A 23529-nucleotide genomic window follows, 5' to 3' on the forward strand; every position below is an offset into this window, starting at 1 on the left:
CATAACAAATAAAAACAACATTTCAGCCACACCTTTGAATTAAAAAATATTTTCATAATGAATTATCCTATGTTGAAGTTCAATGGGGTTGAAGAGAAACTTTCTTTGTTTTAATCAATTGTTAGAATGAACATGAAGAAACGGCGGACATGGTGGGGCTTTTCAGCTTTTACTTTGAAGGGAGAGCGGCCGCTTCCGCCGGTCGGCCCTCACTCGGTCCAGCCTCACGCGCCTCCTGGAGGAGACTTCACGCGACTTCAGGCAGAAGCGGAGGCGCGGAGTCCTGACAACACGGAGGAGGAGCAGATCCCGACATCTGTCCGGCTGCACTCGTTCCCTCTGTCTCAACTTGAACGGAATCGAACCAACGGTTCCCTCTGAGTCCGGGAGCATCCGTGGAAGTTCGGGCTGGAGATGTCCGGATCGTTCTGCAGAACTTTATACCCGTTCAGCGGGGAGCAGCACCAGCAGGGACTGAGCTTCCAGGCCGGGGAGGTGGTGAAGGTGGTGCAGGCTCTGCCCGGAGGCTGGTGGGAGGGAGAGAAGGACGGAGCCCGGGGCTGGTTCCCGTCCAGCTACGTGCAGGTCACGGAGGTAAGACCGGAACCCCTTCAGGTCTACGACCTGGTCCACATCCAGAACCTTTGTTTACATTTTTACAGCTGTTTCCAAATATACAGAACTAGATCCACCAACATGGTCCAACTTTACAGAACCTGGTCCAGTCCAAATTGAAACACTTTCGCTGTGCATGCAGAACCTGGTCACCCTTCAGAACCAGATCCAAATACAAAACACTGACCTCTGTCAATGTAAACAGAAGCTGAACCTGGTCCAGAATCTGGTTACATTCAGAACCCGTTTACACAAAGAGGCACTCTTTAAGAATTCTGAGAGAACAGCTTCCAGGGCTTCCCATCACAGTGGGACAGAGCGGCTGGGCCAGCTCCTCTTCCTCATTCCTGTCATTCCAGAGCGGGTTGCTCCTCACATGTGACCCCCCCCCCCCCCCCTCCCCCCCCACAGCTCTGAAGCTGCACGTGAAGATCCCCCTCCCCTGCATGATGATGAAGATGATGATGATGTTGATGATGCCGGGGAGGTTGGTGGCACCACCCCGCGCTCCTGTGGTTGTTGTGAGCCCGCAGGGGACGGGCGCCAGGCCCAGCCCCTCTCAGACCTGCCATTTTTATCGCATCTCCACCCGGGCTGGAGGCTCAGAGCAGGACCAGCGCGATGAGCCGGGTGTGTTCTGATGGAGACAAAACAAAGTTTTATCTCCTCTCTGGAATGTGCGGGTGGGCGGGGCAGCAGAGCAGTCCTGATCCGTCAGTCATCCTCCCTGCCCAGCTGTAGGGAGGATCAGCATCCCACTGAAGGAGACTTTGAGGAATCAGCTCTGATTCTGAGCGGGAAAGTTCTGTCACTCAGACCGCCACTACCAGCTGGTTTAGTGAGAAACTCCATGCCGACTCAGCTATTTGCAGCGCTCTCTCTGATTGGCTGTTGAAAACTGTCTCTGGTTGTGTGTTTTTTTTTTGTATTAAACATAACAGCTGCGTCTCTGAAGCTACATGCACTTGGCGTGCATTCAAGAACATGCTAAACACGTATTCTAGAACGCGCATTTAGCCCATGGTGTTCACACTGAACAAACAGGGAAGGGCTTCTTCTTCTTTTTCTACTGTTCACTAGCGCATGTCCCCCACCTATAGCTGGAAGAGGCGGGGTGTGAAACGTTGAAGGGGTGAAACTCTGGTCTCCAGGCTTTTTCTTTCACAGCTTAAAGGCTCGTACACACCGGGACGAATTTCGCCCACGATTTTCGCCGATGTTTAACGCCTCGTGACTAAACAAAGGGCACCAACGTGAGTGTGCACACCGACGCGAAAAAACACCAAGCGTCAAAGCGTCACTTTTTAAAAAACGCCTCTGGTTCGTTTTTTTGGTTCGACGCGCCGCGTCGAAAACTATACGACCAATGAGAACGGCGCTTTTGCACACGTGTCTGGAGCTTCTGAAGTTACAGTAAAACACAACTTGGGGGCACTCAAACACAAAACTGCCTTTCTGAGCACATATACCAGCGAAGAAGATAGACGCCAAGTAGCGTTTACACTGCCGCGAAGAAACAATGACGGAAATTCTAAAATATCCCCGAACCACACAAAAAACGTTGCGAAAAACGCTGGCGAACAACGCCTGGCGAATATTCGTCCCGGTGTGTACGGGCCTATATTCCGATTTACGAAAGATTTGGTGTTGTCGAATTGCGGACCGACACAATGATGAATTTTTCTTTCGTGATCAATTTTCAAATGGTTCAATGAATGAAAGGAGACGCCATCAACACTTCAATACCAAATTCAATTAGTTAAAGTTCGACCCGGTTTGACTTGCAACACCCATTTCGTACGTAGAGCCTGAAAACGGTCATACAAACTTGCGTAGCTACGCGTCAACGCTATAGTTTTTAACGCAGAAGCCAGAAATGCGCATTTACATGCATTTAACTTTACATAGAACTGGAAAGTGTACTACTGCGGCCGGTGTGAATGTAGCTTTAGTGTTAAGCTACGTTCACACCAATTATGTGCACTGGACTTTCACTACCAATACTAGCGCATAGGGCTGCACGATATGAGGAAAACTCGCGATGTGCGATATTGGTGATTAATATTGCGATAACGATATAATTTGCGGTATATAAACAACCAAAAACATAATTTCCATTTCACTGCAACAGTTTAAAAATTATACTCCAAATGACCCTTGTCGACGTAGGAGGCAAACATCTAACATAAAAGGGCTCATCTGATTGATCAACAACGTAAACGGGTCCTTCTGATTGGTTAAATGCATAAAGGGATTTATTTCATTTGTTCAATATTTCAAGCTGCCATGAGTTTGTTTTAGCACATTTAAGGTAACCATTTATTGCGATCTTTGAAATCTTTTGCGGTATGCATATTGCACAGCTTGATGTTGCGATAACGATAAATTTGCGGTATTTTGTACAGGCCTACTAGCGCATGTACTGGCAGCTGGAAGATGCTTGGCGTGAAATATCAAACCTCGTGAACCTCCAGACTTTTTCTTTCCCAGCTCCATTCCGATATGTAAATGACTTGGTATCGTAGAATTCACAAACCACAATTAACCATTGGTGATAAACTTTTAAACAGTTGGTACTTCCATGAATTAAAGAGGACTCCAGCCATGCGTCGCCACCAAGTCCAAGTCCCTGATTGGTCAAAGTTCAACCTGGTTTCCCTCTCAGCCAAAACATGTTTGAAATTCTCAAAAATCCACATTTTCTATTGTCCTACCTCCATACTTTTATTTTGAAATTGGTCCATAAACAGTAGAATTATTCTAAAAAAAAAAACAACTGCAAATCTAGACGAAGGGGAAGATTTTAAGGAATGTAATTCTAATGTTGGCGCGTTTCTGCTTCGTCACACTGATTGACAGTACCGGACAGGAACCCTCTGACCTCGTTGGGTTTCGACTGGTCTGTGTTTTCTTTGCAAACATTTGTTTTCTATTTGCGCTCTTATTGCAGCTCAACAAGTCGCATTAAAAAGGCAAGAATTTTCTGGCTGCGGCCCCCATGTCAGACCAGTTCTTGCTGTTCTGGAGTCTGCAAAGCTGCAAATCAAACACATCTGTTGTATGTTTGGTGTTAGCTGGGAATTTTGGAGTTATGGATACAAATTGAGTCCCTCTCATCTTCCTTCTCCGAACTTTAACGCTAGTACTCTCTGTGTACAACCATAGATGTTTACTTGTATATTTATTTGGATAATTAGTTGAGTTATTTCCTCTGACCATGAATGAAAGAAGAAGAACTGGCTTGTCCTGCCAAGCCTCTGGCTTTCAGGTGTTTGTAAATTCCTGGACCTTGTCACCATGTCCACCTACCAAACATTCCAGACTGTCTGAGATTCTCTCAAATGTGACGAGGAAATGAACCCTGGTGCAACACGGGGCAGGCGTGAAACCAAATGTCAATACTCTGGACTCACAGCCGTTAAATCAGAAACCAGTTTGAAAAGATGCCGTCATGGGCGCTAGCTTTTCTTTGCGCTTTTTATTTCCTGCTCCAAGCTTCTTTACTGCCCCCATGTGGGCAGCTGTGGTAACTGAAGGAGTTTGGATCCTTTCTGTTTGAAAGCAAACCAAAGAAAGATTCACAGAATTACGCTCTTCAGCCGTTAGAACAAAGACTACAGGATTCTCCTCTAACGAAACAGCCTACTGCACCAAAAAAAGAGGAAACTCATTTCTGTCTGTTTGCCACCTTATTCCTCTTTTTTTTTGCACAACTTGGAAAGAAGCTCCTATTCTGAGACAAACCTTTGTTGTCTCCCAAAAGCAGCTGTTTTATTGGAGCTCATTCACAGAAGACCCATGAGGTTAACTGAATTTCTGATTTTGTTCAAATGGATTGGGCAAAGAAAAGTATTCAAATGTGTAACAAATGTAAATGTGGTTCTGTGGAGTTCCACAGTTTGTGACATTTCAGTGAAGGCGGCACATAGTAGTTGGTGTTCTCATCTCAAAGTGAGAAGTGTGGAGTTTCCATGTAACACATAAGAAAGGATGAATAAAAACTGAGGGCCAGAAACTTTGCAGACACCCCTGCAAAGGTGCGACCCCCCCCTGATAATCGGCTTTTAGAAATACCCCTAACTGTCTTTGTACACACTCTGGGTTCAAATCTAACCGCAGATCTAGCGTTCCTCTTGCCCTGTGCCGCTCGCTCCTGCTAAAAAGGGGGGGGGGTCTAAAAGTAACTGAGAAGATCAGGGAGGGAGAGGGGGGGCCAGGTCTTTCTGTGTTTTTACCTCTGCTGTTGTTTTTCCATCTCCATGACATCAGGAATCCGTCGGGGGCGACACCTTCGTGAAACGCTGCCGCGTCAGAGAGCGGGGGCTCCCCTCACCTCATAAATGGAGGTTTCAAGCAGCCAAAAAATGCTTTGGGGTGGATTCACAGGGCTGTTTTCTGAAGGAGTGCTGGTGCTTTCAGTTCTTTTCCCATCATTCATTCAAGTGTTTAATACTTGAAACTCAGAAAATCCACAGGTTTCATGTTTCGCCTCCTCGTCTGTCCACTCAACACTTAAAAAGCTTTGAAAGGTTTTTTGAATTTTAATTCATTTTTTTTAATTCCTAAGTGATAAAATACAAAACCGTTAAATCCTAAGGAATATTCAAAACTTAAACATCTGCAGTATTTAAACAATCTAGGAGCTTCTTAAGAGATGAAGCTGCAGTGAAAGGAGTTCTGCATCGTTCATGTGGCCTGACTCATACTGAAAGTGGAGTTTCCGCACTTTCATCATAGATCTGGTCTCTGCAGACAGATCGGTAGCGTGGGGAGGCTGGAAATTTGTCACTCTGACCAGAAAGGAAACCCTTTGGTTCCCTCCGTCAGGTCTGCGCCGTTTTAAATTCTGAGAATGATGTGAAGGAGAGAAAACTATTCACAGAGATTCCTTCATGCTCATTGGTTCTGGAACATTCTGGAACAAAAAAACAAGCAAAAAACCAAACATCTGATGATAAACCAAAAGCTGAAGTTGTATCAGTGAAATATGGCCGTTCGTGCTTTGTCCCATCGGCCTGATGCCTGTAGCGTCATGACAGAGTCTGTCCTGCCTCAGACGCCTGATGTCAGAGGCGGTGCTGGATAGTCTGGCGCCTTGGGCGGAACACTGGACCCCCCCAGTAACTCATAGCCTGCATTCACACAAACACTAGAATATAGTGTGTCATTTACTTTATTAAGTATAAACTGTAAGTAAATCCACATGTTAAAATATTGATAAAGTCCACCAATCCACCAATCAACTAGTCTAGCTTGATTAGCTGCAATTTATTATTGATTAGCCATGTGGCAGATGGTCCTCAACGTTGGACTAAGTGGCAAACTTGGTTGCATTTGGCGCCTGGCAAGTGTTAATTTGGGACACGGCCGGTGTATCTCCATATTCACATCGGCATATCTTTATCTACCTGCTCTTCCTCTCAGACGACCTGGTTACATTCTCAGTTGCCCCCCCCCCACACACACACACACACTCTTGCTGCATTTTCTTACACACAGAGATGATATTGTCATTAGAGCAGCAAGTTGACATTATAGTAGGGGTGCCTTAGCGCACATTTAATTAATGTCATGTGGAAAGGAGCAGTTTTAGTCTTAAAAAAAACAACAATTAAAAAAAAAAAAAACCTAGCCATTATTATTATTTTTTGGGGGAAAGATTGCGACCTGCAGCACATTACTCATAGATAAAATCTTCTATGCTCGATGTGATGTTACCCGTTCCTGCATCCCAAAATATAAAGGTGGAATTCAAACATAGAAGTGAGTGTGTATCTAAACTCTTGATCATCGTCTAGAGCTGGTTTTTGTGAGTTCTGATACTTTTTTCTTTGTGTTTATTTGAATTTCTTAAAGACATTTTGATAAGAATGACGGTACCGCGATTTAGCTGCAGCTTCAGCCCCTTTTTTCTGAAAAGTCCCGCCCCTTTAACTGTCTCCACCAATCATTCTTGGAGGCTTAATCATACGTCACCAGTCTGACCAATCAGAAGTGGTTAAGTCTTCACTTCCTTGGTCTGATTCTGCTCATAAAGTCTCTCAGTTCCAACAGAAATACCAGCTAAAGCTTGTCTTTAGCAGCAAAGCTTTCCACAGAATCCGGTATCAGACCGTGGAACAAGTGAACAAAACCATGAAGCTCAGAGATCCTAGTCTGTCTGCGTTTGGCGGCTGTTTGCGCCACATCTCCCATGATGCATTGGGTCAAAGTGACAGCGTCTCAGCGCACAATGAGCCTTTCTTTGTTAAACGTCTTGAAACACCAACGAACACACAGCAGACAGTTTTTAAATCTTCTACCTTAACTTTTATTACATCTTTTAGAAAAAACAGCTGCAGCTTCCAGCTTTTTATGCCACAATTATCACAGAAATGCATGTGAGATTGTGGAGGGGCTGTAGATCAATACAGACTATGAGTCACTCCTTTTTTCAATTTTTGGATGCTGGTGTGCTGCTGGGTTTTTGTCAAGGTTAAAGTGTGCCGTGGCTCAAAAAAGGTTCAAAAACACTGGTCTGACGGACTTTTAGACCTTAATGTAATATGTTAATACTTTATATTGGAGTATATTAAATGTTTCTAAATGGGATAAAAATTAAATCTTCTCAACAGTTTGTATTGAGTCTGTCTGTATTTTCATAGTTTAGAATACATTTTTAGGATACATTTTTCCTAAAATGTTACCTTTCTTTTCTTTAGTTTCCTTGAATGATGAGAAATGCTGGCAGATACAACACTACCTAGGTTTCCTTACAACTGAATCCATTGGTTCTTGTTGACCTGCAACACAGCTGGACTTCTTTATCCTCTTTGTTTCATTTCTGCTTAAGAACAAGGGTTCTTTGCATACTCTGACCCAGTGCTTCTCAAATAGTGGGGCGGCGCGATGCGATACAAGGGGGGCGCGCGTAGTAGTAGCGGTTTTAGGCAGAGGTAATATGGGCCGGGGGTGAAAATTTAACGGGGGCAGTGGCGGCAGCGGCTCAGTGCTTGGAAAAAAATCTGCGCTTCTATTTATTTCCTATTCTCTGTTATATCAGAGAGTTTGTAACAGCCTGAAACCGTGAACTGGCGTCCCTGCAGCTATTTCTGTCTCCTGTCACACGCTATGGAAGCGATTCTGTAGCATAATTAAAAAGTCAAAACGAGAAATGCTTTTTCATTTTCAAAATGAAGCTGCATTTTTTCACTCAAAATTAAAATGAAAAATCAATCCACCAAAATGCTTTTTAATTTTCTTCTTCAACACGGCTTTTTCTGTCACTTAATTAAAATGATAATGAAAATGGTATTTGACATTTCATTTTCAAAAAGTTCACTGGTAAATGTGTAGCAAAATTCAATTAGAAATGTCTAATTTGACAATTAAAATGGATGAACAGAAATGTTTTTTCATTTTCAAAATGTAACTGCATCAAATGACTCAAAATTAAAATGAAAAATCAATATTTCTAAATTATTTTTCATTTTATACTTTAAAACTGCTTATTTTGTGTCATAATTAAAACGAAAATGCAAAGAGGGGATTGCATTTTCATTTTCACGTCCACCCTGCGAACATTGTCGCATTATTCAATTCCACTTAGCATTTCCAGAGGGGAGGCGGGGCGATGACGTCACTGCTTTCCCCGTGTGTCCGGCTGCTAACAGACACAGACATGCTAGGAGCAGTGTGGCTTTGTGTTAGTGGCAGAGAAGAGGGTTTTGTGATCAAATCAAATCAAACTTTATTTATGAAGCACTTTTCATATAAAAACATAACACAAAGTGCTTTACATTAAAACACAACAAAATGTAAAAACAAGCATGACGATTAAAAATAAACAAGCACAAAAATTAAAAAATAGGGCCCCCCTCCCCTTTCCCACACACAACCCCCCACTCCTTTCACACCTCCCACCCGCTAACTGATGGGGAAAGGCAATGAGAAATAGGTTGAGCACGGAAACAAGATGTTGGAAACGCTGATAATTGGAACCTCCCCCTCTGTGAACAGCCGCATAACCAGCCAAATGCAGCTTTACAGGCGGGGACCGCTCCACCACAGCTATGTGGTGATGCAGGTCCTCATCCAGAGTGGCTGAACAGCAGCCGACCCAGAGGGAGAGGTCCCAACCAAGGAAGCACCGAAAATAAAATGAGAATGAAAAAGTAAACATATTGATAAAAACAATAAAACATTGAAATAAGGTCAATTAAAATAATGCGTTAAAAATCTAGTTCAAGTTCATAAAACAAGATAAAATGGGTAATTAAATGAATAAATACGTATAAATAAATAACTGAATAAATAAATAAAATTAATAAAAAATTAGCTAAAAGCCAGGTTAAAAAGATAGGTCTTTAGCCTTTTCTTAAAAGCATTAATGCTCTCTGCGGCTCTCAGGAACTCTGGCAGGCTGTTCCATAAACATGGTGGTTGTGAACTTCTGATGATTTTACACAGCTTCTCAGTACTACATAGCAGCATTCTCTCGCGTGTGTGTGAGAGAATGAAAGGGGAGGGGTAGTGAGCTCAGGCTGCCAGGTGGAACGCGCACTCGGAGCCTGCCTATTGCACAACACCTGGATCATCACCTGCCGTTAGATAACTCACCTTATGCTAATAATGTCATTCTTTATGAACCATTGTAGACATTTTGATGACGTCTTTATTTTCCATAAATGTATTGTCTGCCTGTGGTTTAGTTGGTGTCAGTATTTGACAGAAAGACAGCAGTTAATGCAGTAAAACAGCTGCACTTTATGACATCTTAAAACAAACAATCCATCATTTAGAAAATAAATCAGCACAATGTTTTTTTTACCTATTTCTTCAGACTAAAAACGTTAAATCTATTGGTGCTGCTGTGTTCATGTTTCAGATCAATTTACATTTAATATTATTTATTGATTGAATTATTTTTCTCAGCATCAAATGTTTCAGTTGGTCCAAAATGTTTCTAGTTTAAATAAGGACTGACAGATTTTTTTTATTTCAGGCACTTTAAGTTTCTTTTCTGTTTTAGATTGTAAAAGGGTTTCTGTGGCTAATACAGTTAATATTTGTTGAAAGTGGGTTTATATTGCTTTTTTTCTTTTGTAAATGTTAAAAGATACAATTTTTGGTATACTCACACAATTTTTATAGATACTAACTAACCTATTCTATTGTCACCACGGCGAGTGTGTGTGTCTGGGGGGGTGGGGGATGGTGGGGTTGGGGGGGCGCGAAACATTTTCTATTTCCTAAGGGGGGGGGCCTGCAAAAAATAATTGAGAAGCACTGCTCTGACCAGACACTGATGTGCTGGCATTCTGGTCGAGTGTCTGCCCTGAATTAAACCATGGCTGAATTATACCAAATGCTTCCCTGGTTGACACTCAGCATTAAGGGGTTGGTTGAGGGGTCAAAACCCCAAATGATTCCGGAGTGTGGCTGTTTCTGCAGCAATGCCCCCCTCCCAGGGGATGGGTCAAATGCGGAGAACAAATTTCACACACCTAGGTGTGGGGTGCTAAGGGGACTTTAACTTAAATGACCTGTCTAACTGAGTCCCTTTTGGGGTCACGGGGTTGCTGGAGCCTATCACTGCTACTGTTGGGTTAAGGCGGGGTACACCCAGAGCAGATCACCAGTCTGTTGCAGACCGTTGAAGCATGTTTTGGTCTGTGGGAGGAAACCGGAGTTCCCAGGGAAATACCACACATGCACAATGAGAACATGCAAACTCCTCACGGAGAGGCACCAGCCGGATTCTAACCAGGACCTTCTCTCTGTGAGCCGAGAGCACTAACCACTACACCACCACTACACTACCCACATCTATGTACAAGAGATAACATTTGAGGTAATCAACATTTTGGATATAGACCGACTCATCTGAAATTTGACAGAGATTGTGAGGACATATCCTGTTGTGCAACTACACTCATGGTTGCCTGGACAACCTTAAATAATGCCTGCAACTGTTTTCCTGCAACTGCAACGTTTTCAAAACGTGCACCAACCAATTCAAAGAAAAGCAGAACTTCAAAAAAAGAAATTGTGAGTTTAATGTGAAATGAAAGTGCTCAAGAACAAGAAAAAAAAAATCTATTTCAGGTTTAATGTGGACACTTTAATGGAAATAAACTTGAACTAAATCTAGAAATGTACACAATAAAAGACTTCAAATCCACCTTTAGCAGCTGTGACTCTAAATCCATCAACTTTATTATCCTTTTCTCAGCTTCTTTATTTTATTTTCTATTTTACTTTGTACTTCCCGTATCAAGGTCACAAACAGTCGTGTTGGAGTTCGACAAATGTGTTCACTCGTGGTTTGCAGCGTGAATTTTCCCCAGCTGGCGTTTTGATTTTTGTCTTGGAGGTGGCGTGTTTAATTCCTGTCAGGTGTCGTTAAGGAGAGTTGTCATTGAGGATCGGTGAAAGAGCGAGTGTTTGAGGACACCGGATGTCTGTCAGTGTTTCCCCCTGTGCTTTTCACGCTGACAGGAGTGTCTTGGAGAGCAAAAAATCAAGCTATCAAACCAAGAATAATGCACAAAAACAACACAATAAGCATTCATACATTCATACAAAGACGTGTCAAACTTAGGATAATTAGACATTAAATTAAAGATTGCTTGAAGGGGAGTGGAAGAAAGCGAACTTATATAATCCCACCCCTGTTCTACCGTAACCATTCTATTACATGATTTATCAATATCCGGTTCATAACTTCTTATCAAATATCAATGCCTCACCAAGACAGTTCCAGGTCATTACAAATGCTTAAGTATCAACAAATCACATGATAATGATGAACTACTTAATCTTCTTTCACTTTCGGCTTAATAATTATGTAAAATAGACATAACTCCATTTTGTATATTAATACCACATACAGATCAGTTATCTAAAATATATTTGGATTATTTTCATTAAAAAAACAGGATTATGATTAAAAATAACACAAAATCAGACAATAGACATAAAAAATCATGACTTCAGTCATCTGTAATGGATTTAATGTCTGTAATCTCTAAAAAATGAGTCATTAAATTGTTCAGGTAGAGCGGATATTTAGCTAGGATGTGGGTACATCTATCCATCGTCAGAACCCGCTGATGACGGCGGGGTCCACCCTGAACAAGTCCGCAGTTTTTCGTAGGACCACACACACACATGCACACTTAGGAACAATGCCGAGAGACCAATGAACCTGTGAAGCATGTTTTTGGACTGTGGGAGGAAACCAGAGAAAACTCATGCATGCACAAGGAGAACATGCCAACTCCACACAGAAAGGTCCCAGCCTGGGATTTGACCTTCAGCGCTATCCGCTACACCACTGTCCAGCCCGTGTGTGTGTCTTCAGGTATTTTTAATTAAATATATGAGCATGTTTGTGTTAGTGTGTTTGCGTGCGTGTGTATATCTGTGGGTTACCTTAGACGTGTGTCTGTGCGTGAATGTGTGTACATGTATGTGTGTACTTGTGTGTGCATGAACAGTATGTGTTGGCAATTTTGTGTCTGACTGTTTGTGTGAGTATGTTTATGGGCATATTTTAGCATGTTTGTGAGTCTACGTGTTTGTGTGTTAGTGTGTCTGTGTCCATCTCTCTGCACGTGTGTTCTCATGCGCACAAGCATGTAATATGCGTGTTCACGACCGGAACATGTGCATCCGCGTTTATGTGAGGATGTGTGATAGCATTTTTGGGTGTGCGTGAGTTTGTGCATGTATGTTAACACATGTACATGTGTGAGCATGTATGTGCATGTACGGTATGTGTGCTGGCATTATTGTGTGCCTGTGTGTGTGGCTGTGCACATGCTTAAACATGTATGTGAACCCTCCATGCTGTGTGTGTCTTTATCTGGGAACGCGGCCTTCTTCAGGCTCCCACATCTGCTTGGACCAAAACAACAACTCCCACTCCTCCCGTTGCTCTGCTCCCTCCCCCTCCACCTCTTCCCACCCGTTTCCCTCCTTTTCCTCCTCCTCTCCTCCTCACATGTGAGCACATCTCTGTCACAGCTCCGGTTCAGCAGAAACCCGTAAGTGAGAAAAGTGTCTCGCCTTAGTGAGGTCAGGAGGTCGCTGTTACAGTCGGCTGCAGTCTGGATAGTTCTCCAGCCGCGAGTCTGCTTTCAAATTTCCTGTGTTTGTACCCGACGTTTGCTTTTTTACCTTTTCTTTTGACGCAGAAAAATTAATAATCTAGACTTTAGGCCTGACAGGCCAGAGGACTGACTTCATGTAAACAAAACACATACTTCCTTCACTTTTGTCAACTTCTCGTCATGCAGCGGAGACGAGTTTCCGTGGTAACGATGTGAAGAAAATTTCACTCTGCGATTGTTTTGTCCTTTATGAATATGTGCATCAGGGCAATGATCTAGATGTAAATTAACAGCAAAACAGTAAAGGCTCGAATCAGTAGACGTTCATGTGTTCAGAAACATTGAAAGTTGACAACACAAAAACAAGTTGCACTAGATTTACTTACCAGATTGCCAATGAGCAAAACGGGAGCAGCAGCTCAGTTTGTGCATTTGCCACAGATGGTTATGCAGTGTAGACATTTCTGAAAGAACTTGTAGTATTGTATTTTACTTAACTGGACTTAATAAAGTCCAGCTGATCGACAGACTTACCTCAGACTTTTGTCTCGCTAAATGCGTCTTGTACAGTAGTTAGGGGGCTCTTTGGATATTAAAGGTTTAAAAATAGACCATTCACAGTGGAGGAAATGCGGTAAATGCATTTCGTGAACACAATGTATTTTTTTCAGATATGAAGCAGGATCCAATATTGCATTCGTTTTTAATGCTTCATTTTTGCTCATGCTAACATGTACAGTTTAGGTACAGACGGCTACGCTCATCGTTTCAATAAGGAGGTAAAAGAGCAAAAGGTGGAGAAGACAGATAACCTTTCTGCTCATTTGAATGCTTTGGAATGAGGAGACATACGTTATCTCATCCTGGATGAGTTCAGAGCTGGTATTGAACCGGTCATGACTACCAGAGCTGACAATAAATCTCTTTCTTTTTCCCCCTCTTTGCCAGTGTTCCATTTGTACTTTGGACATTTCTTTTGTCCACAGTCAGTTCTTCCTCTCTAAGCTCCAGAACCTGGACTCTGGGGAGCAGATGAGAGGCCTCACCTGTACTCCATATTTGAATCTTCTTTTGAAGACGGTTTTGTCCGTCAGCAGCACAGAAACATGCTAACCGCTTGTCTTTGTGTGGTGAAAGAACCCGAGCATCCTGCTTTACAGCTCGTGGTCCATAAATGGCACACACCTCATCTGTAAGTGATGTCAGAGTGTCTGTAACCCCTTAACCACCAGACCTTTAGCTACAGCGTTTACATTCCTTTGACCACTGTAACACTTTAACCTTTGACGCAATTCATCTGGATTAATTCTGAGGTGGAGTAAAGCTGCTTTGCGCTGACATGCATCGCTTTACTGTAGTGAAGTGTTTACACAATCAACGTCAATAACCTGATTATGTCGCAGTGAAAGGGGCTTTGCATTGAAACGTGTTACGAAACAGAGCAAACCTGACATGAAAAGCCATTTATTCCGCTTCAGAATCAGCAGATTGACAGCGATCGTGTCTATGGTCAGAGATTTATGGTACGTTAAAGAGCGTGTGTTATTTAGATGTCGCCAGCGATATCTTTAGTGTTACAGTCAAGGGCTGCAGAGTGTTGGTTCCCCTTTTTTTCGTGCTTACTCTCTACTCGCTATTTCACGGATTCAACGTGCACAAACCTTTGGGAACGATAAGTCTAATTGAAAAACTGGTGCTCTGCAAGTGGAGCACCATCAGGAAATGGGGTCTGGAAAGTGAATGTTTGGATGAGTTCAGTGTCGCACTGAACTTTGCAGTTGTTGACATCAGCAGTTTGTGTGTGAAATCAAATAGGTGGAGGTATTTATTAGTAGATAATAGGAAACAGGCAGTTCCTGTCGACCTCACCTCTACACCCACATCCCTGTCAGAAATGGAGGAAGGAAGAGTCGCTCCGGGTTACAGGGGCTCTCCTCTGTCTCCACCCAGACAACTTGTCGCTGTTTAGAGCTGCTGTGTGTGCACAGCTGGGATTGGTTAGCTTTAAGACAGGCATGTGAGTTTACTGTAAACACACTGTGATGTGGTTCCATCTCCAAGTTTGCCAAGCAAGGACTAATGGCAGTAAAGCAGGCATGCTATTGTGGAATTCTGCACAAAAAAACGTTTTTTCTTCTTATTTTTATCAGTACAAAGACTCACAAAACCTTATGGCTGTAAAAATCTGTCTAGGCTATACTACTAAATACACTGGGCCCAAACTATTTTACTTCACCCAGGTCCCGCAGTGGGCCAAACATTTTGACTGGAGTTAGAGTCTGCTGGTGAAAAATGGGCAACCCTGGACGGGACATGCAGGTGGGGCACATGAAATATTAAGGTCATAGGCCGCTCTGTGAACCTGTAGAGTGAAAATAGTCATAGCCTCATGGCTACATGTACGTATCGACTGTGTATCTCATCTACAATGCATGGCAGACCTGGTTGACGTTTAGAGATCTGGTTTATTGATTTTGAAGAGTTCTACAAAAGTTTCGGTAATCTCGTCTCCATGTCTGGGTTCATAAATCATTCAGTGACTTTCTGTTATTATCTTTATCTCACTGTCTTCATACAAATAAGAAAAATATCATAAAGTTCAGGAGGCGAACAATCAGATTCTACTCTATGTTGGCTTTGGACTCCACCCACTGATCGCATCACCAACACAGACCAAAGCGGAGTTTCCTTCAAATTCTTCGCCAAAGTTCCGATATTTGAGCTTGCATGGCCCGGCCAAATATTCTCTGCTTATCAAAACGCGCTTCATAGGCCTACACAATAAATAACACATTTATTATCGCGATATCAAGCTGCATATCGCAAAAGTCGGTGAAAATTGCGATAAATGATAACCTTAAATGTGTTAAAACAATCGTATGCATCGCAAGTTATATCGTCATCGCAATGTTGATCACCAATATCGCAACTTGCGAGTTTTCCTCATACCATGCAGTCCAACTGCTGCAGTGCACTCAAAGCTCAAAACACGCTCCAGGACCTCTGATCATACCTGTACATTGAATTAACATTAGGACTGGACGCCCCTGCCGCGTGAATCCCACTCGATGTGACTGCAGCTCTACACAATATGTATGGGTAAAGTCAGGGTAAAGTAGATGAGACGCAGGCGTGTCCCCAAACTGTGCAAGGTGCCTGTTAGTGCTGTTCATGTGACGGACAGAAAGGAGCCATTACAACTTGGATTTTCTTTACACAAGCCAAGGTAAAGCAAAAAATGTCAAGCTGATTTTTGCCACCAGACTATATTTATGCTTAATCTTGGTGTAAAATTGGGCGTGGTTGGTTGTCTGTCTCTGAGTAGTCCTGCAACGGACTAGTGAGCTGTCCGGGTTGTACCCCTCCTTCACCTGACAGTAGCTGGGTAGGCTTAAGCATCCCTGTCATACTGAGCAGGAGTAAGCAGGTTTAAATCATGAATGAATGGATCAAATCAAATCAGTTTATTTGTAAAGCACTTTTACAACACAAGGTACTCAAAGTGCTTTACATGATGAAATTTAAAAACAAAAGAACAAGACAAACAAATATGTAATTAAAAACCGGCACAATGCCCCCAACCCCCCCCCCCCCCCCCCCACACACACACACACACACACACATATACTCACTCGCTGTGATAAAAGACACCTTCTGACACCAGGCTTTCAATATTTATTGAAGGAACTAGAATATTTAGTACCTCCAGGTTTTGGTCAGATCCGGGTAGGAAACATCGTGGCTTGATTCAAGTTATAAGTTGTTCAAGAAATGAAGTTTGATTGATTGAAAGTGGACAGAATATTCTTGATTAAAGGAGTAATAAACCACTGAAAGGAGGCTGAGGTTAGAGCTGCCGGCCTGCAGGCTTAGAGGAACTGTCAGCTGATGTGAGACCTAAGGTCATATGGAAGTCGGCGTTTTGTGGTGCCCCCTGAAGGCAGAGGTTAAAAGAAAAAGAAGAATGTCAGTTTGTTTGAACTCAAGAGGTTTTAGAGGCTGAATCATAGAAGTTTTCAGACTTTAAACCAACAAATGAGACGTTTTTGCAAAACTGACTCGCGGTTCTTATCGTGGATCCTCTAGGTCTTTTCAGCAGTCAGGGGATTCTGAGTCACCCAGAGGCCCAGTCTGTTGAAACTCTGGAGCTCTGAGCTGCTGATGAAAATGAGTGGGTGGCTAGATTTTTCAAAAAAATCCTGTGACATGTGGTGACTCACCCTTCCAGGACAACCTGTGTGGTCAGAGTTCAGCTGACGGGCCATGTGTCACACATTCTCACTAAGGGATGCTCATCACAGCTCATCTCTTAAAGCATCTCACCTTATTCGACGGCCTCTGCGGGCTTTGAACTGTGAAATGTTTGGAGTTCTATTGTGAGTTTTCCTTGCTTCCATAAATCTGTTAAACACCGAAATCAAATGAGTGGGAAAGTCCCTTTGGGATAAAATCTTTTCATTGGGATTCGGTGCTGTTCCTGTGCAGGTGAACCGTTCCCCCGCTGACCCCAGACTCAGGCCTGTTGTTTACATGAAAGCTTTATTGAGAGAATTTAACAAATGCTTGGTTTTCCAGGCAGGAAGCCAGAGCCACTGTAACACAGAGACCATGAAGTATTTTGTTTTCCATAAGAAGAAGCGGTTTGTGTCCCGGGATGTGTGGGAAATGTCTCCCGTTTGAGGAAGAAATGCTGGGATCTGTTTGTTATTCTTCAGAGATCATAAACTATTTAACGTCATAAAAAAGTTTGAAGGCAGTTTTGTGCATCTCTATGAAAGGATTTTACTTAACAGAAGTTTTTCTAATTTGTTTTGTTTTCGATGTCCTTTCATTTTTTGTGTTCCAAACTTGGGCAGTTAGTGAAGAACGAACTTTTAAAATTAACTCTACATCTTTGTGACATTTCTCTGGAATTTTTAATAACATTTTAGGTATTATTTTATTCCTTTAATGCATTTTTTAAAGACATTTAAAATATGCATTAAAGGAATAAAGTAAAACCTGCATAGACATTCTGATTTTTAAAACCAGGGGCTGCATGGTGCTTCACTCTTGCCTCACAGCGAGAAGGCTCTGGTTCAAATCCCAGCTGGTTCCGTCCCGTGTTTGCATGTTGTCTTCTTTTTTGCATGTGTGGGCACTCTGGATTCCTCCTGCAGTCCATAAACAGGCTTCATGGGTTAATTGGTGTCTCTAAATTGCCCCTGGGTGTGCATGTGAGTGTGTGGCCTTGCAGCAAATTGGCCACCTTCAGGGTGAACCCCACCTTCACCCAGCAGTAACTTGGTTGGCCCTAGCAACCCTTTGACCCCGAAATGGATTGAACAGATGAAGATGGATGGATTGACGGATTGACTTTCTAGGACCTGGACCAATAACTAAAAAAAGATTATATATATATATTAAACATCACTTTGTTTAGAGTTTAGAGCTCCTGGACCCTCAAGGTGGAAAAAATCAATTATGTTCACTGAAAGTGACGGGGCGGTTATACTGACCTTCCAACCAGAATTTGGGTGCAAACCCCATTAAGTGCCATCATTGTGATTATGAACTCACCCAAAAGATGACTATCACGACTAAATTGAACTCCAGCCAACCCCAATGTCAATCACAATAGCTAAGAGAAAACTGAAAGAAGCATAGAATGGATCATGAGCAATGTAGAGAAGGGCATTGGTAGAGGAGGCAAATCCTAACGCCTGGTCAACAGAACATTGCTTTGCAGGTATTAAGAAGCCAACTCATTGGCAAGAACAAAACCTGGATAATAAACTGTTCTGCACGGCAGTGATCGGAGTCTGTGCAGGAATAATAAGACGGTCAAAGGAAGAAACAGACCAAATATGTTAAGGCATGTATGCTCCATACCATACATGGAGGATTCCAGCATCCTGAGACTGTATACGAGCTGTAAGAAAGGAGGTCGAGGGCTAGTGAGCGTGGAAGCCACTATCCAGGATGAAACATCCAAGATCCACAAACACATCAAGCACAAGGCCCCAACTGTCAGTGTGCTCAGCCAACGCTTCAGGCAGTTTGAATGCTTCTAAAGGTTGGACAAACCAAAAGTTACATTTATGTTTTGTCTCATGTATTATTACCCGAGTCCACAGAGGACAAAGGACCATATTTGAAAGGGTTTTTATTATTACCATCATCTTTTACAACCTTTGGGCTAAATTTGACAAGCGGATGTAAAATCCAGAGAACCATGTCAGCAGTGACTGATGAGAGAGTGGAAGGGCCTCTGGAGGGCGGGGCCAGCGCGTTGCGAGGGGCGTTTAACGATGCTCACACCTTTGATTTCCTTTTTCTTTATGGTCAAGAAATGTTGTAACTGATTATCAGAGACCTCATGTATGTGATAGTTACTGATTGTATTAAACATCTAAACTGAAGGAGTGTATTTCTGCTGCATGTGAGTGGAAGATCAGCCACAGAAAAACTTGGACATTTTCCGGATGATCACTGAAATGACCCAGAACTGAACATACAGACGTAATCTGATAGTTTTTGTAGTTAAACCTTAGTGTCGTCTGTTGCTTTAATGATCGTTGACATTTCACCAAATATCCAGGTTCAGCTTCAGAGGAGCGGGGAGGATACTGGCGAGGGTGGCGCTCTGAGACGGCACTTGCTGTTGCAGTCAGTCCTCAGACATTGCAGGCTGGAACAAGCTGCTCTCTGAGCGCGCACGCAGAAGGCCGGTTTCAGTGAACCATGTGGAACCGTGCATTATTTATTGTTTCATATGTTGCAACAATCCGGATCCCCGATCTGCCCTCGTTTCCACTACAAGCTCGTCCCTCTTTTGACCCAAGGATGAAAGTTTTTTCTTTCCTCCCGCAAATTGGAATGTTTTTTTCTGTCCAATTTGGCGTGTCATCCGTGTTTTTCCATGCTCAGACAGCCCACGCGCCTTTGTTTTTGCCTTTTTCTGGAAGCCATATCTGTAAATCCAGACAAGAACAAGACAGAGCTATCTCTGTTCCGATAACAAACACGAGCAAACGACAGATAAGGCCAGCAGGGAGACAACGAAAGCCGAAACCTCGTCCCTGCTCTGGATCAATGGTTGACCTGTTCTCACCAAATGGATGCAGGGATTCACAAATCTGTATTACATTTTTATAAAGCTAAAGGTAGAAAAGTGTCTGAATTTCATTACAAGTCATTCTTAATTGGACTAAAAGACACTTTTGGGTCAGACAATAAACATCAAACATAGGATTGTGTTGGTCTTTTGAGTACACACCCACACAAACAATTCCTGTCTGTAAAAGAAAACAGATTCTTAGCAGTAGAGTTGTAGTCTGTGTGGATTTCAGCTCCACTGTTAAGGCATTTGAATCTGAATTGTCAGGATATACAGCTGAGTACCTTTGACCTTTGTCACATTCATCCATATGAGGGTTGACCCATACGGGTTTTGTGGGTTGTCCAGGCCCATGGAGGGCCGTAGAGAGGAGACGCCACATCTTAAGGGAAGCACAGGTGTGTCTTCCAGTTCCCTTGAATTTTGAATGGTAATCTCAAGGGATATCATGGGGGGGGGAAGCGCAATTGTTGTGCGTGTGGTAAATGTATCGAGAAGTTTTTGTGCATTTAATATAAGTTACATGCACAGGGTTCCCTTACGCCAAAGTAAGGGAACTGAAAGATAGTAGTAAAGTGCGTGTACTGGCCCCTTTCAAACCCCGACGCGTATGGTACAGGCATGGGGTGTGTGCACGTGATGCGTAAGTTCTCACACAACCTACCCTCTGATTGGCTCATGTTCTAATATCTCGTATATCTCAATATCATTTATCACGTCAACAACACTAACAAACTCGCTAACAGTACGCAGGATTTGGGGGTCGCTCGCAGCATGGCTGCTGGTAAAATGTGCATGAACATTTTTACACTATGGGCTTGCCGAGTCCTCTATGACCTTGATATTTCGCCTGCAGACAGCTTTTATCTAGCCGTAAGGGCAGTTGTGACTAGGGGTAAGTGTTCTGATTGGGGTACATTTAGGTGAAATACAGTAGCACATAGAGATATTTTGAAGGGATTTCTTTGCTGTTCTGCAAAACAGGAAAAAACATTCAGGCAAACTTTGGAAAGTTGCAGCGCGGAGCAAACAGAGCAGTTTTGGGTTGTCACTTTGAGTACACCTTGTAGTACAAAATATTCATCAAAGTACAATGTCTGCACTTTCCCAGGAAGACTTACTGTCTGCCTGATCGTGTTTTTGCAAACTAAAATAGCTCACCTGCATGAGGGACTTTAAGGAAACATCCATCTTCAGTACAAAGCTGCTTTTAGGTCTCCTCACAAACCCAGTGATACAACTGCTGTGAGCAGTTTTAAAAGCTAAAATCAGTCTTGTCAACAAAAAGGTTTAAATATCAGATGTTGGATCACACTCCAAACTTTTCTGGAAATATTAGCTTAATTGGGCAAAATGAACCTGCTTTACATCCATATTTTTTTTTCTGTGCCAGGTCTCTCCGGGTTTGGAAAAAGGCGTTTCACAGATACGTTCTCAGATTATTGTGTATTTTTTCACTGGAACAAAATTGTCAAAAAGCGTACCGATGCAAACTGTTGGGTCCTGTGATATTGATTAGTTTTTACTTTCTCTCTTTGAGGGTTTATTGGCCACAATCCAATCAAAAGAAATGCAATTAGAGCCGGAAAAAGAGATTCAAACTCTTCTGAATGGAAATTCAGAGTGAAATGATTGGAATACCTTTCACGATTTAGCTTTTGGTGCCTTTTTGGTGCCACAGCTTCACTGTGGTGAAGGCGGAAGTTTAACTTCTGCTTTTATAGGACAGACCAACAACAGTGTGGGTTTAAATCCACCATTGATTGCCGCTCAAACGAGACGATCAGTGTGTTGATGAAATACACGTTTTTGGAGGCTTTCCTCTCCTCGCATCATGCCAAGGTTTTGAATTTTTTATAGGGTTCAGACACTGAAACACTCGCTCCCACTGTCCTGACATGATTGTCTCCAAACGCCTCAGAGCATGCTCAGACTCCACAGTGCAGCTTTTCAAGCCTTAGGGCTTCAGTTGGTGACGTTTCATCCCAACAACTTTAGGGCTCATCAGTGGTTAGGAAGTGGGCATAAAAGCGACAAAAAACCACCCTTTAACATTTGGAATGTGTCTGTCATCGCTGCCTAGGGGGTCAAAAACCCATAAGGGCTTAGAAAATGTTTTTGGGGAGCCATCAGGTACTTTTAAGTAGAAAGTAATTAGTAAATAAATACTTAAAAACTTTTTGATGAGCATGAAGGTAAACATGTGAAATATCACTTGACAAATCCAGCATATAAACTGTAAGTTAAGTTAAAAAAAGTAAAATATTATTAAAATAATCATAGGGTTATGCAATGAAGATAGTCATCATTTAAAAAGATAATCACTCGTCTTTTGATCAGAGCAAAGTATGAATTTGTCTTTTATTTTGAAACTCACTGACACAGAAAGCAGAATTAAACAGTATTTTTTTTTTACATGCAGGATTTTCTCAACATTTTTAACTTTTTAGCAGCTTGACAAAATGTTTTTTTAATTTTTTTTATTGTATGATGCTGTACTTACTAGATTGTGGTGGGGACAGGAACTGAAAAGTTGCGGTCTTCTTTAGAGGTGGGATGCTTCACCCGTTCAAGAAGATTTCCTCCACATTGAGAAGAGCCGCTTTGGGCTGAAGGCTTTTTTTCTTCGTCACAAATACTCCTTTTCAGATCCTAATCTGGTTCTTTCTGATGCATTTCAGTCATTCAGCTTCTAGGACATGCATTTCCTTCAGGAGATTCTTGGTTACATCTTTGGTTTTGCTTTTTTGTGTGTTTTTTTAATTTTTATTTAAAAAAGGCTGTTTTTTAATGTGGTATAAACTTTATGGTCAAGACCTTCAGCAAATTTTTAGATAAAAAGATCATTCTTTATTGTTTTTAAAGCAATTTTTGGCAATGTTTACCATGATTTAGTTTTTGTTTTAATTCTAACTTTAACTTTAACTTTATTTAATTTTAACTGTAACTTTGAGATGTTTTTACATTTTAATTGATCATTTTTTTATCTTTTAAATGCCTGAAAATGCCTGTCTCAGGATTCCCAATAGTAGTTTAACTAATTTTTAGTTTTATTTTAACATTTAGTTTTCCATGCCTTTTTTTTTCTATTTGAAATTCAGGATTTTGTTCTTCTGTGTGTTGAGGATTTAAAGTTTTTGTTGCTTTTTTGTTCTTCCTCTGGACAAGGACATCCTTTGACTGAGAACAGTTTCTTTGTCGACTTACCAGGATCGATGGTATTGAATAATAATAATTTTCTGAAGAAGTGCGTTGGATTAGAGCTGGAATTCATGTGATGCTAAACAGCTGCAGTCATTTCATTATTCTGGCTCACTTTTGTAAAAACTCTATGATGACTAACATGACGTTTCCTCTGTAAAACAGAGGACGGCGTCTCTGGGTCAGCTTCCATCTGAGGACCTCAGAGAGCCTCTGCCTCCTCACTGGAGATGCTACATGTCCCCACAGGGGCGGAGATACTACGTCAACACCATCAACAACGGTAAGGAAAACACAAATGTGGTCCACTTTAGGGTCTCAGTATAAATAAAAGCATCAGTTTTTGTCTTTTTCTTTAGTTTCAAACGTTCATGTTTTTACTCACAAAACCATTTAAGATTTTTATTGCTGCATTTACACCTTTTTTATGGAAGCAGATTGCATTCAATTGAAACCTATAAAATAATTTTAGGAGTTTTTGTTTAACAAAGTTTTTTCTTTGAAATATTTGTTTTTTTG

The 23529-nt window shown here is 42.0% G+C and overlaps 1 protein-coding gene across 1 annotated transcript in view; it reads left to right on the plus strand.

Moving 5' to 3' along the window:
* The window catches only part of LOC101168748 (growth arrest-specific protein 7), a 62241-nt gene continuing 38712 nt past the window's right edge, over positions 1-23529 (plus strand). The window contains exons 1-2 of the mRNA XM_023949096.1: positions 1-594; positions 23176-23293. Coding sequence (XP_023804864.1) covers positions 415-594; positions 23176-23293 — 298 coding nt within the window. The 5' untranslated portion in view covers positions 1-414. The remainder of the gene's footprint in view (positions 595-23175; positions 23294-23529) is intronic.

This window comes from Oryzias latipes, chromosome 19 (genome assembly GCF_002234675.1).
Source record: "Oryzias latipes chromosome 19, ASM223467v1".
NCBI classification, from domain to species: Eukaryota; Metazoa; Chordata; class Actinopteri; order Beloniformes; family Adrianichthyidae; genus Oryzias; species Oryzias latipes.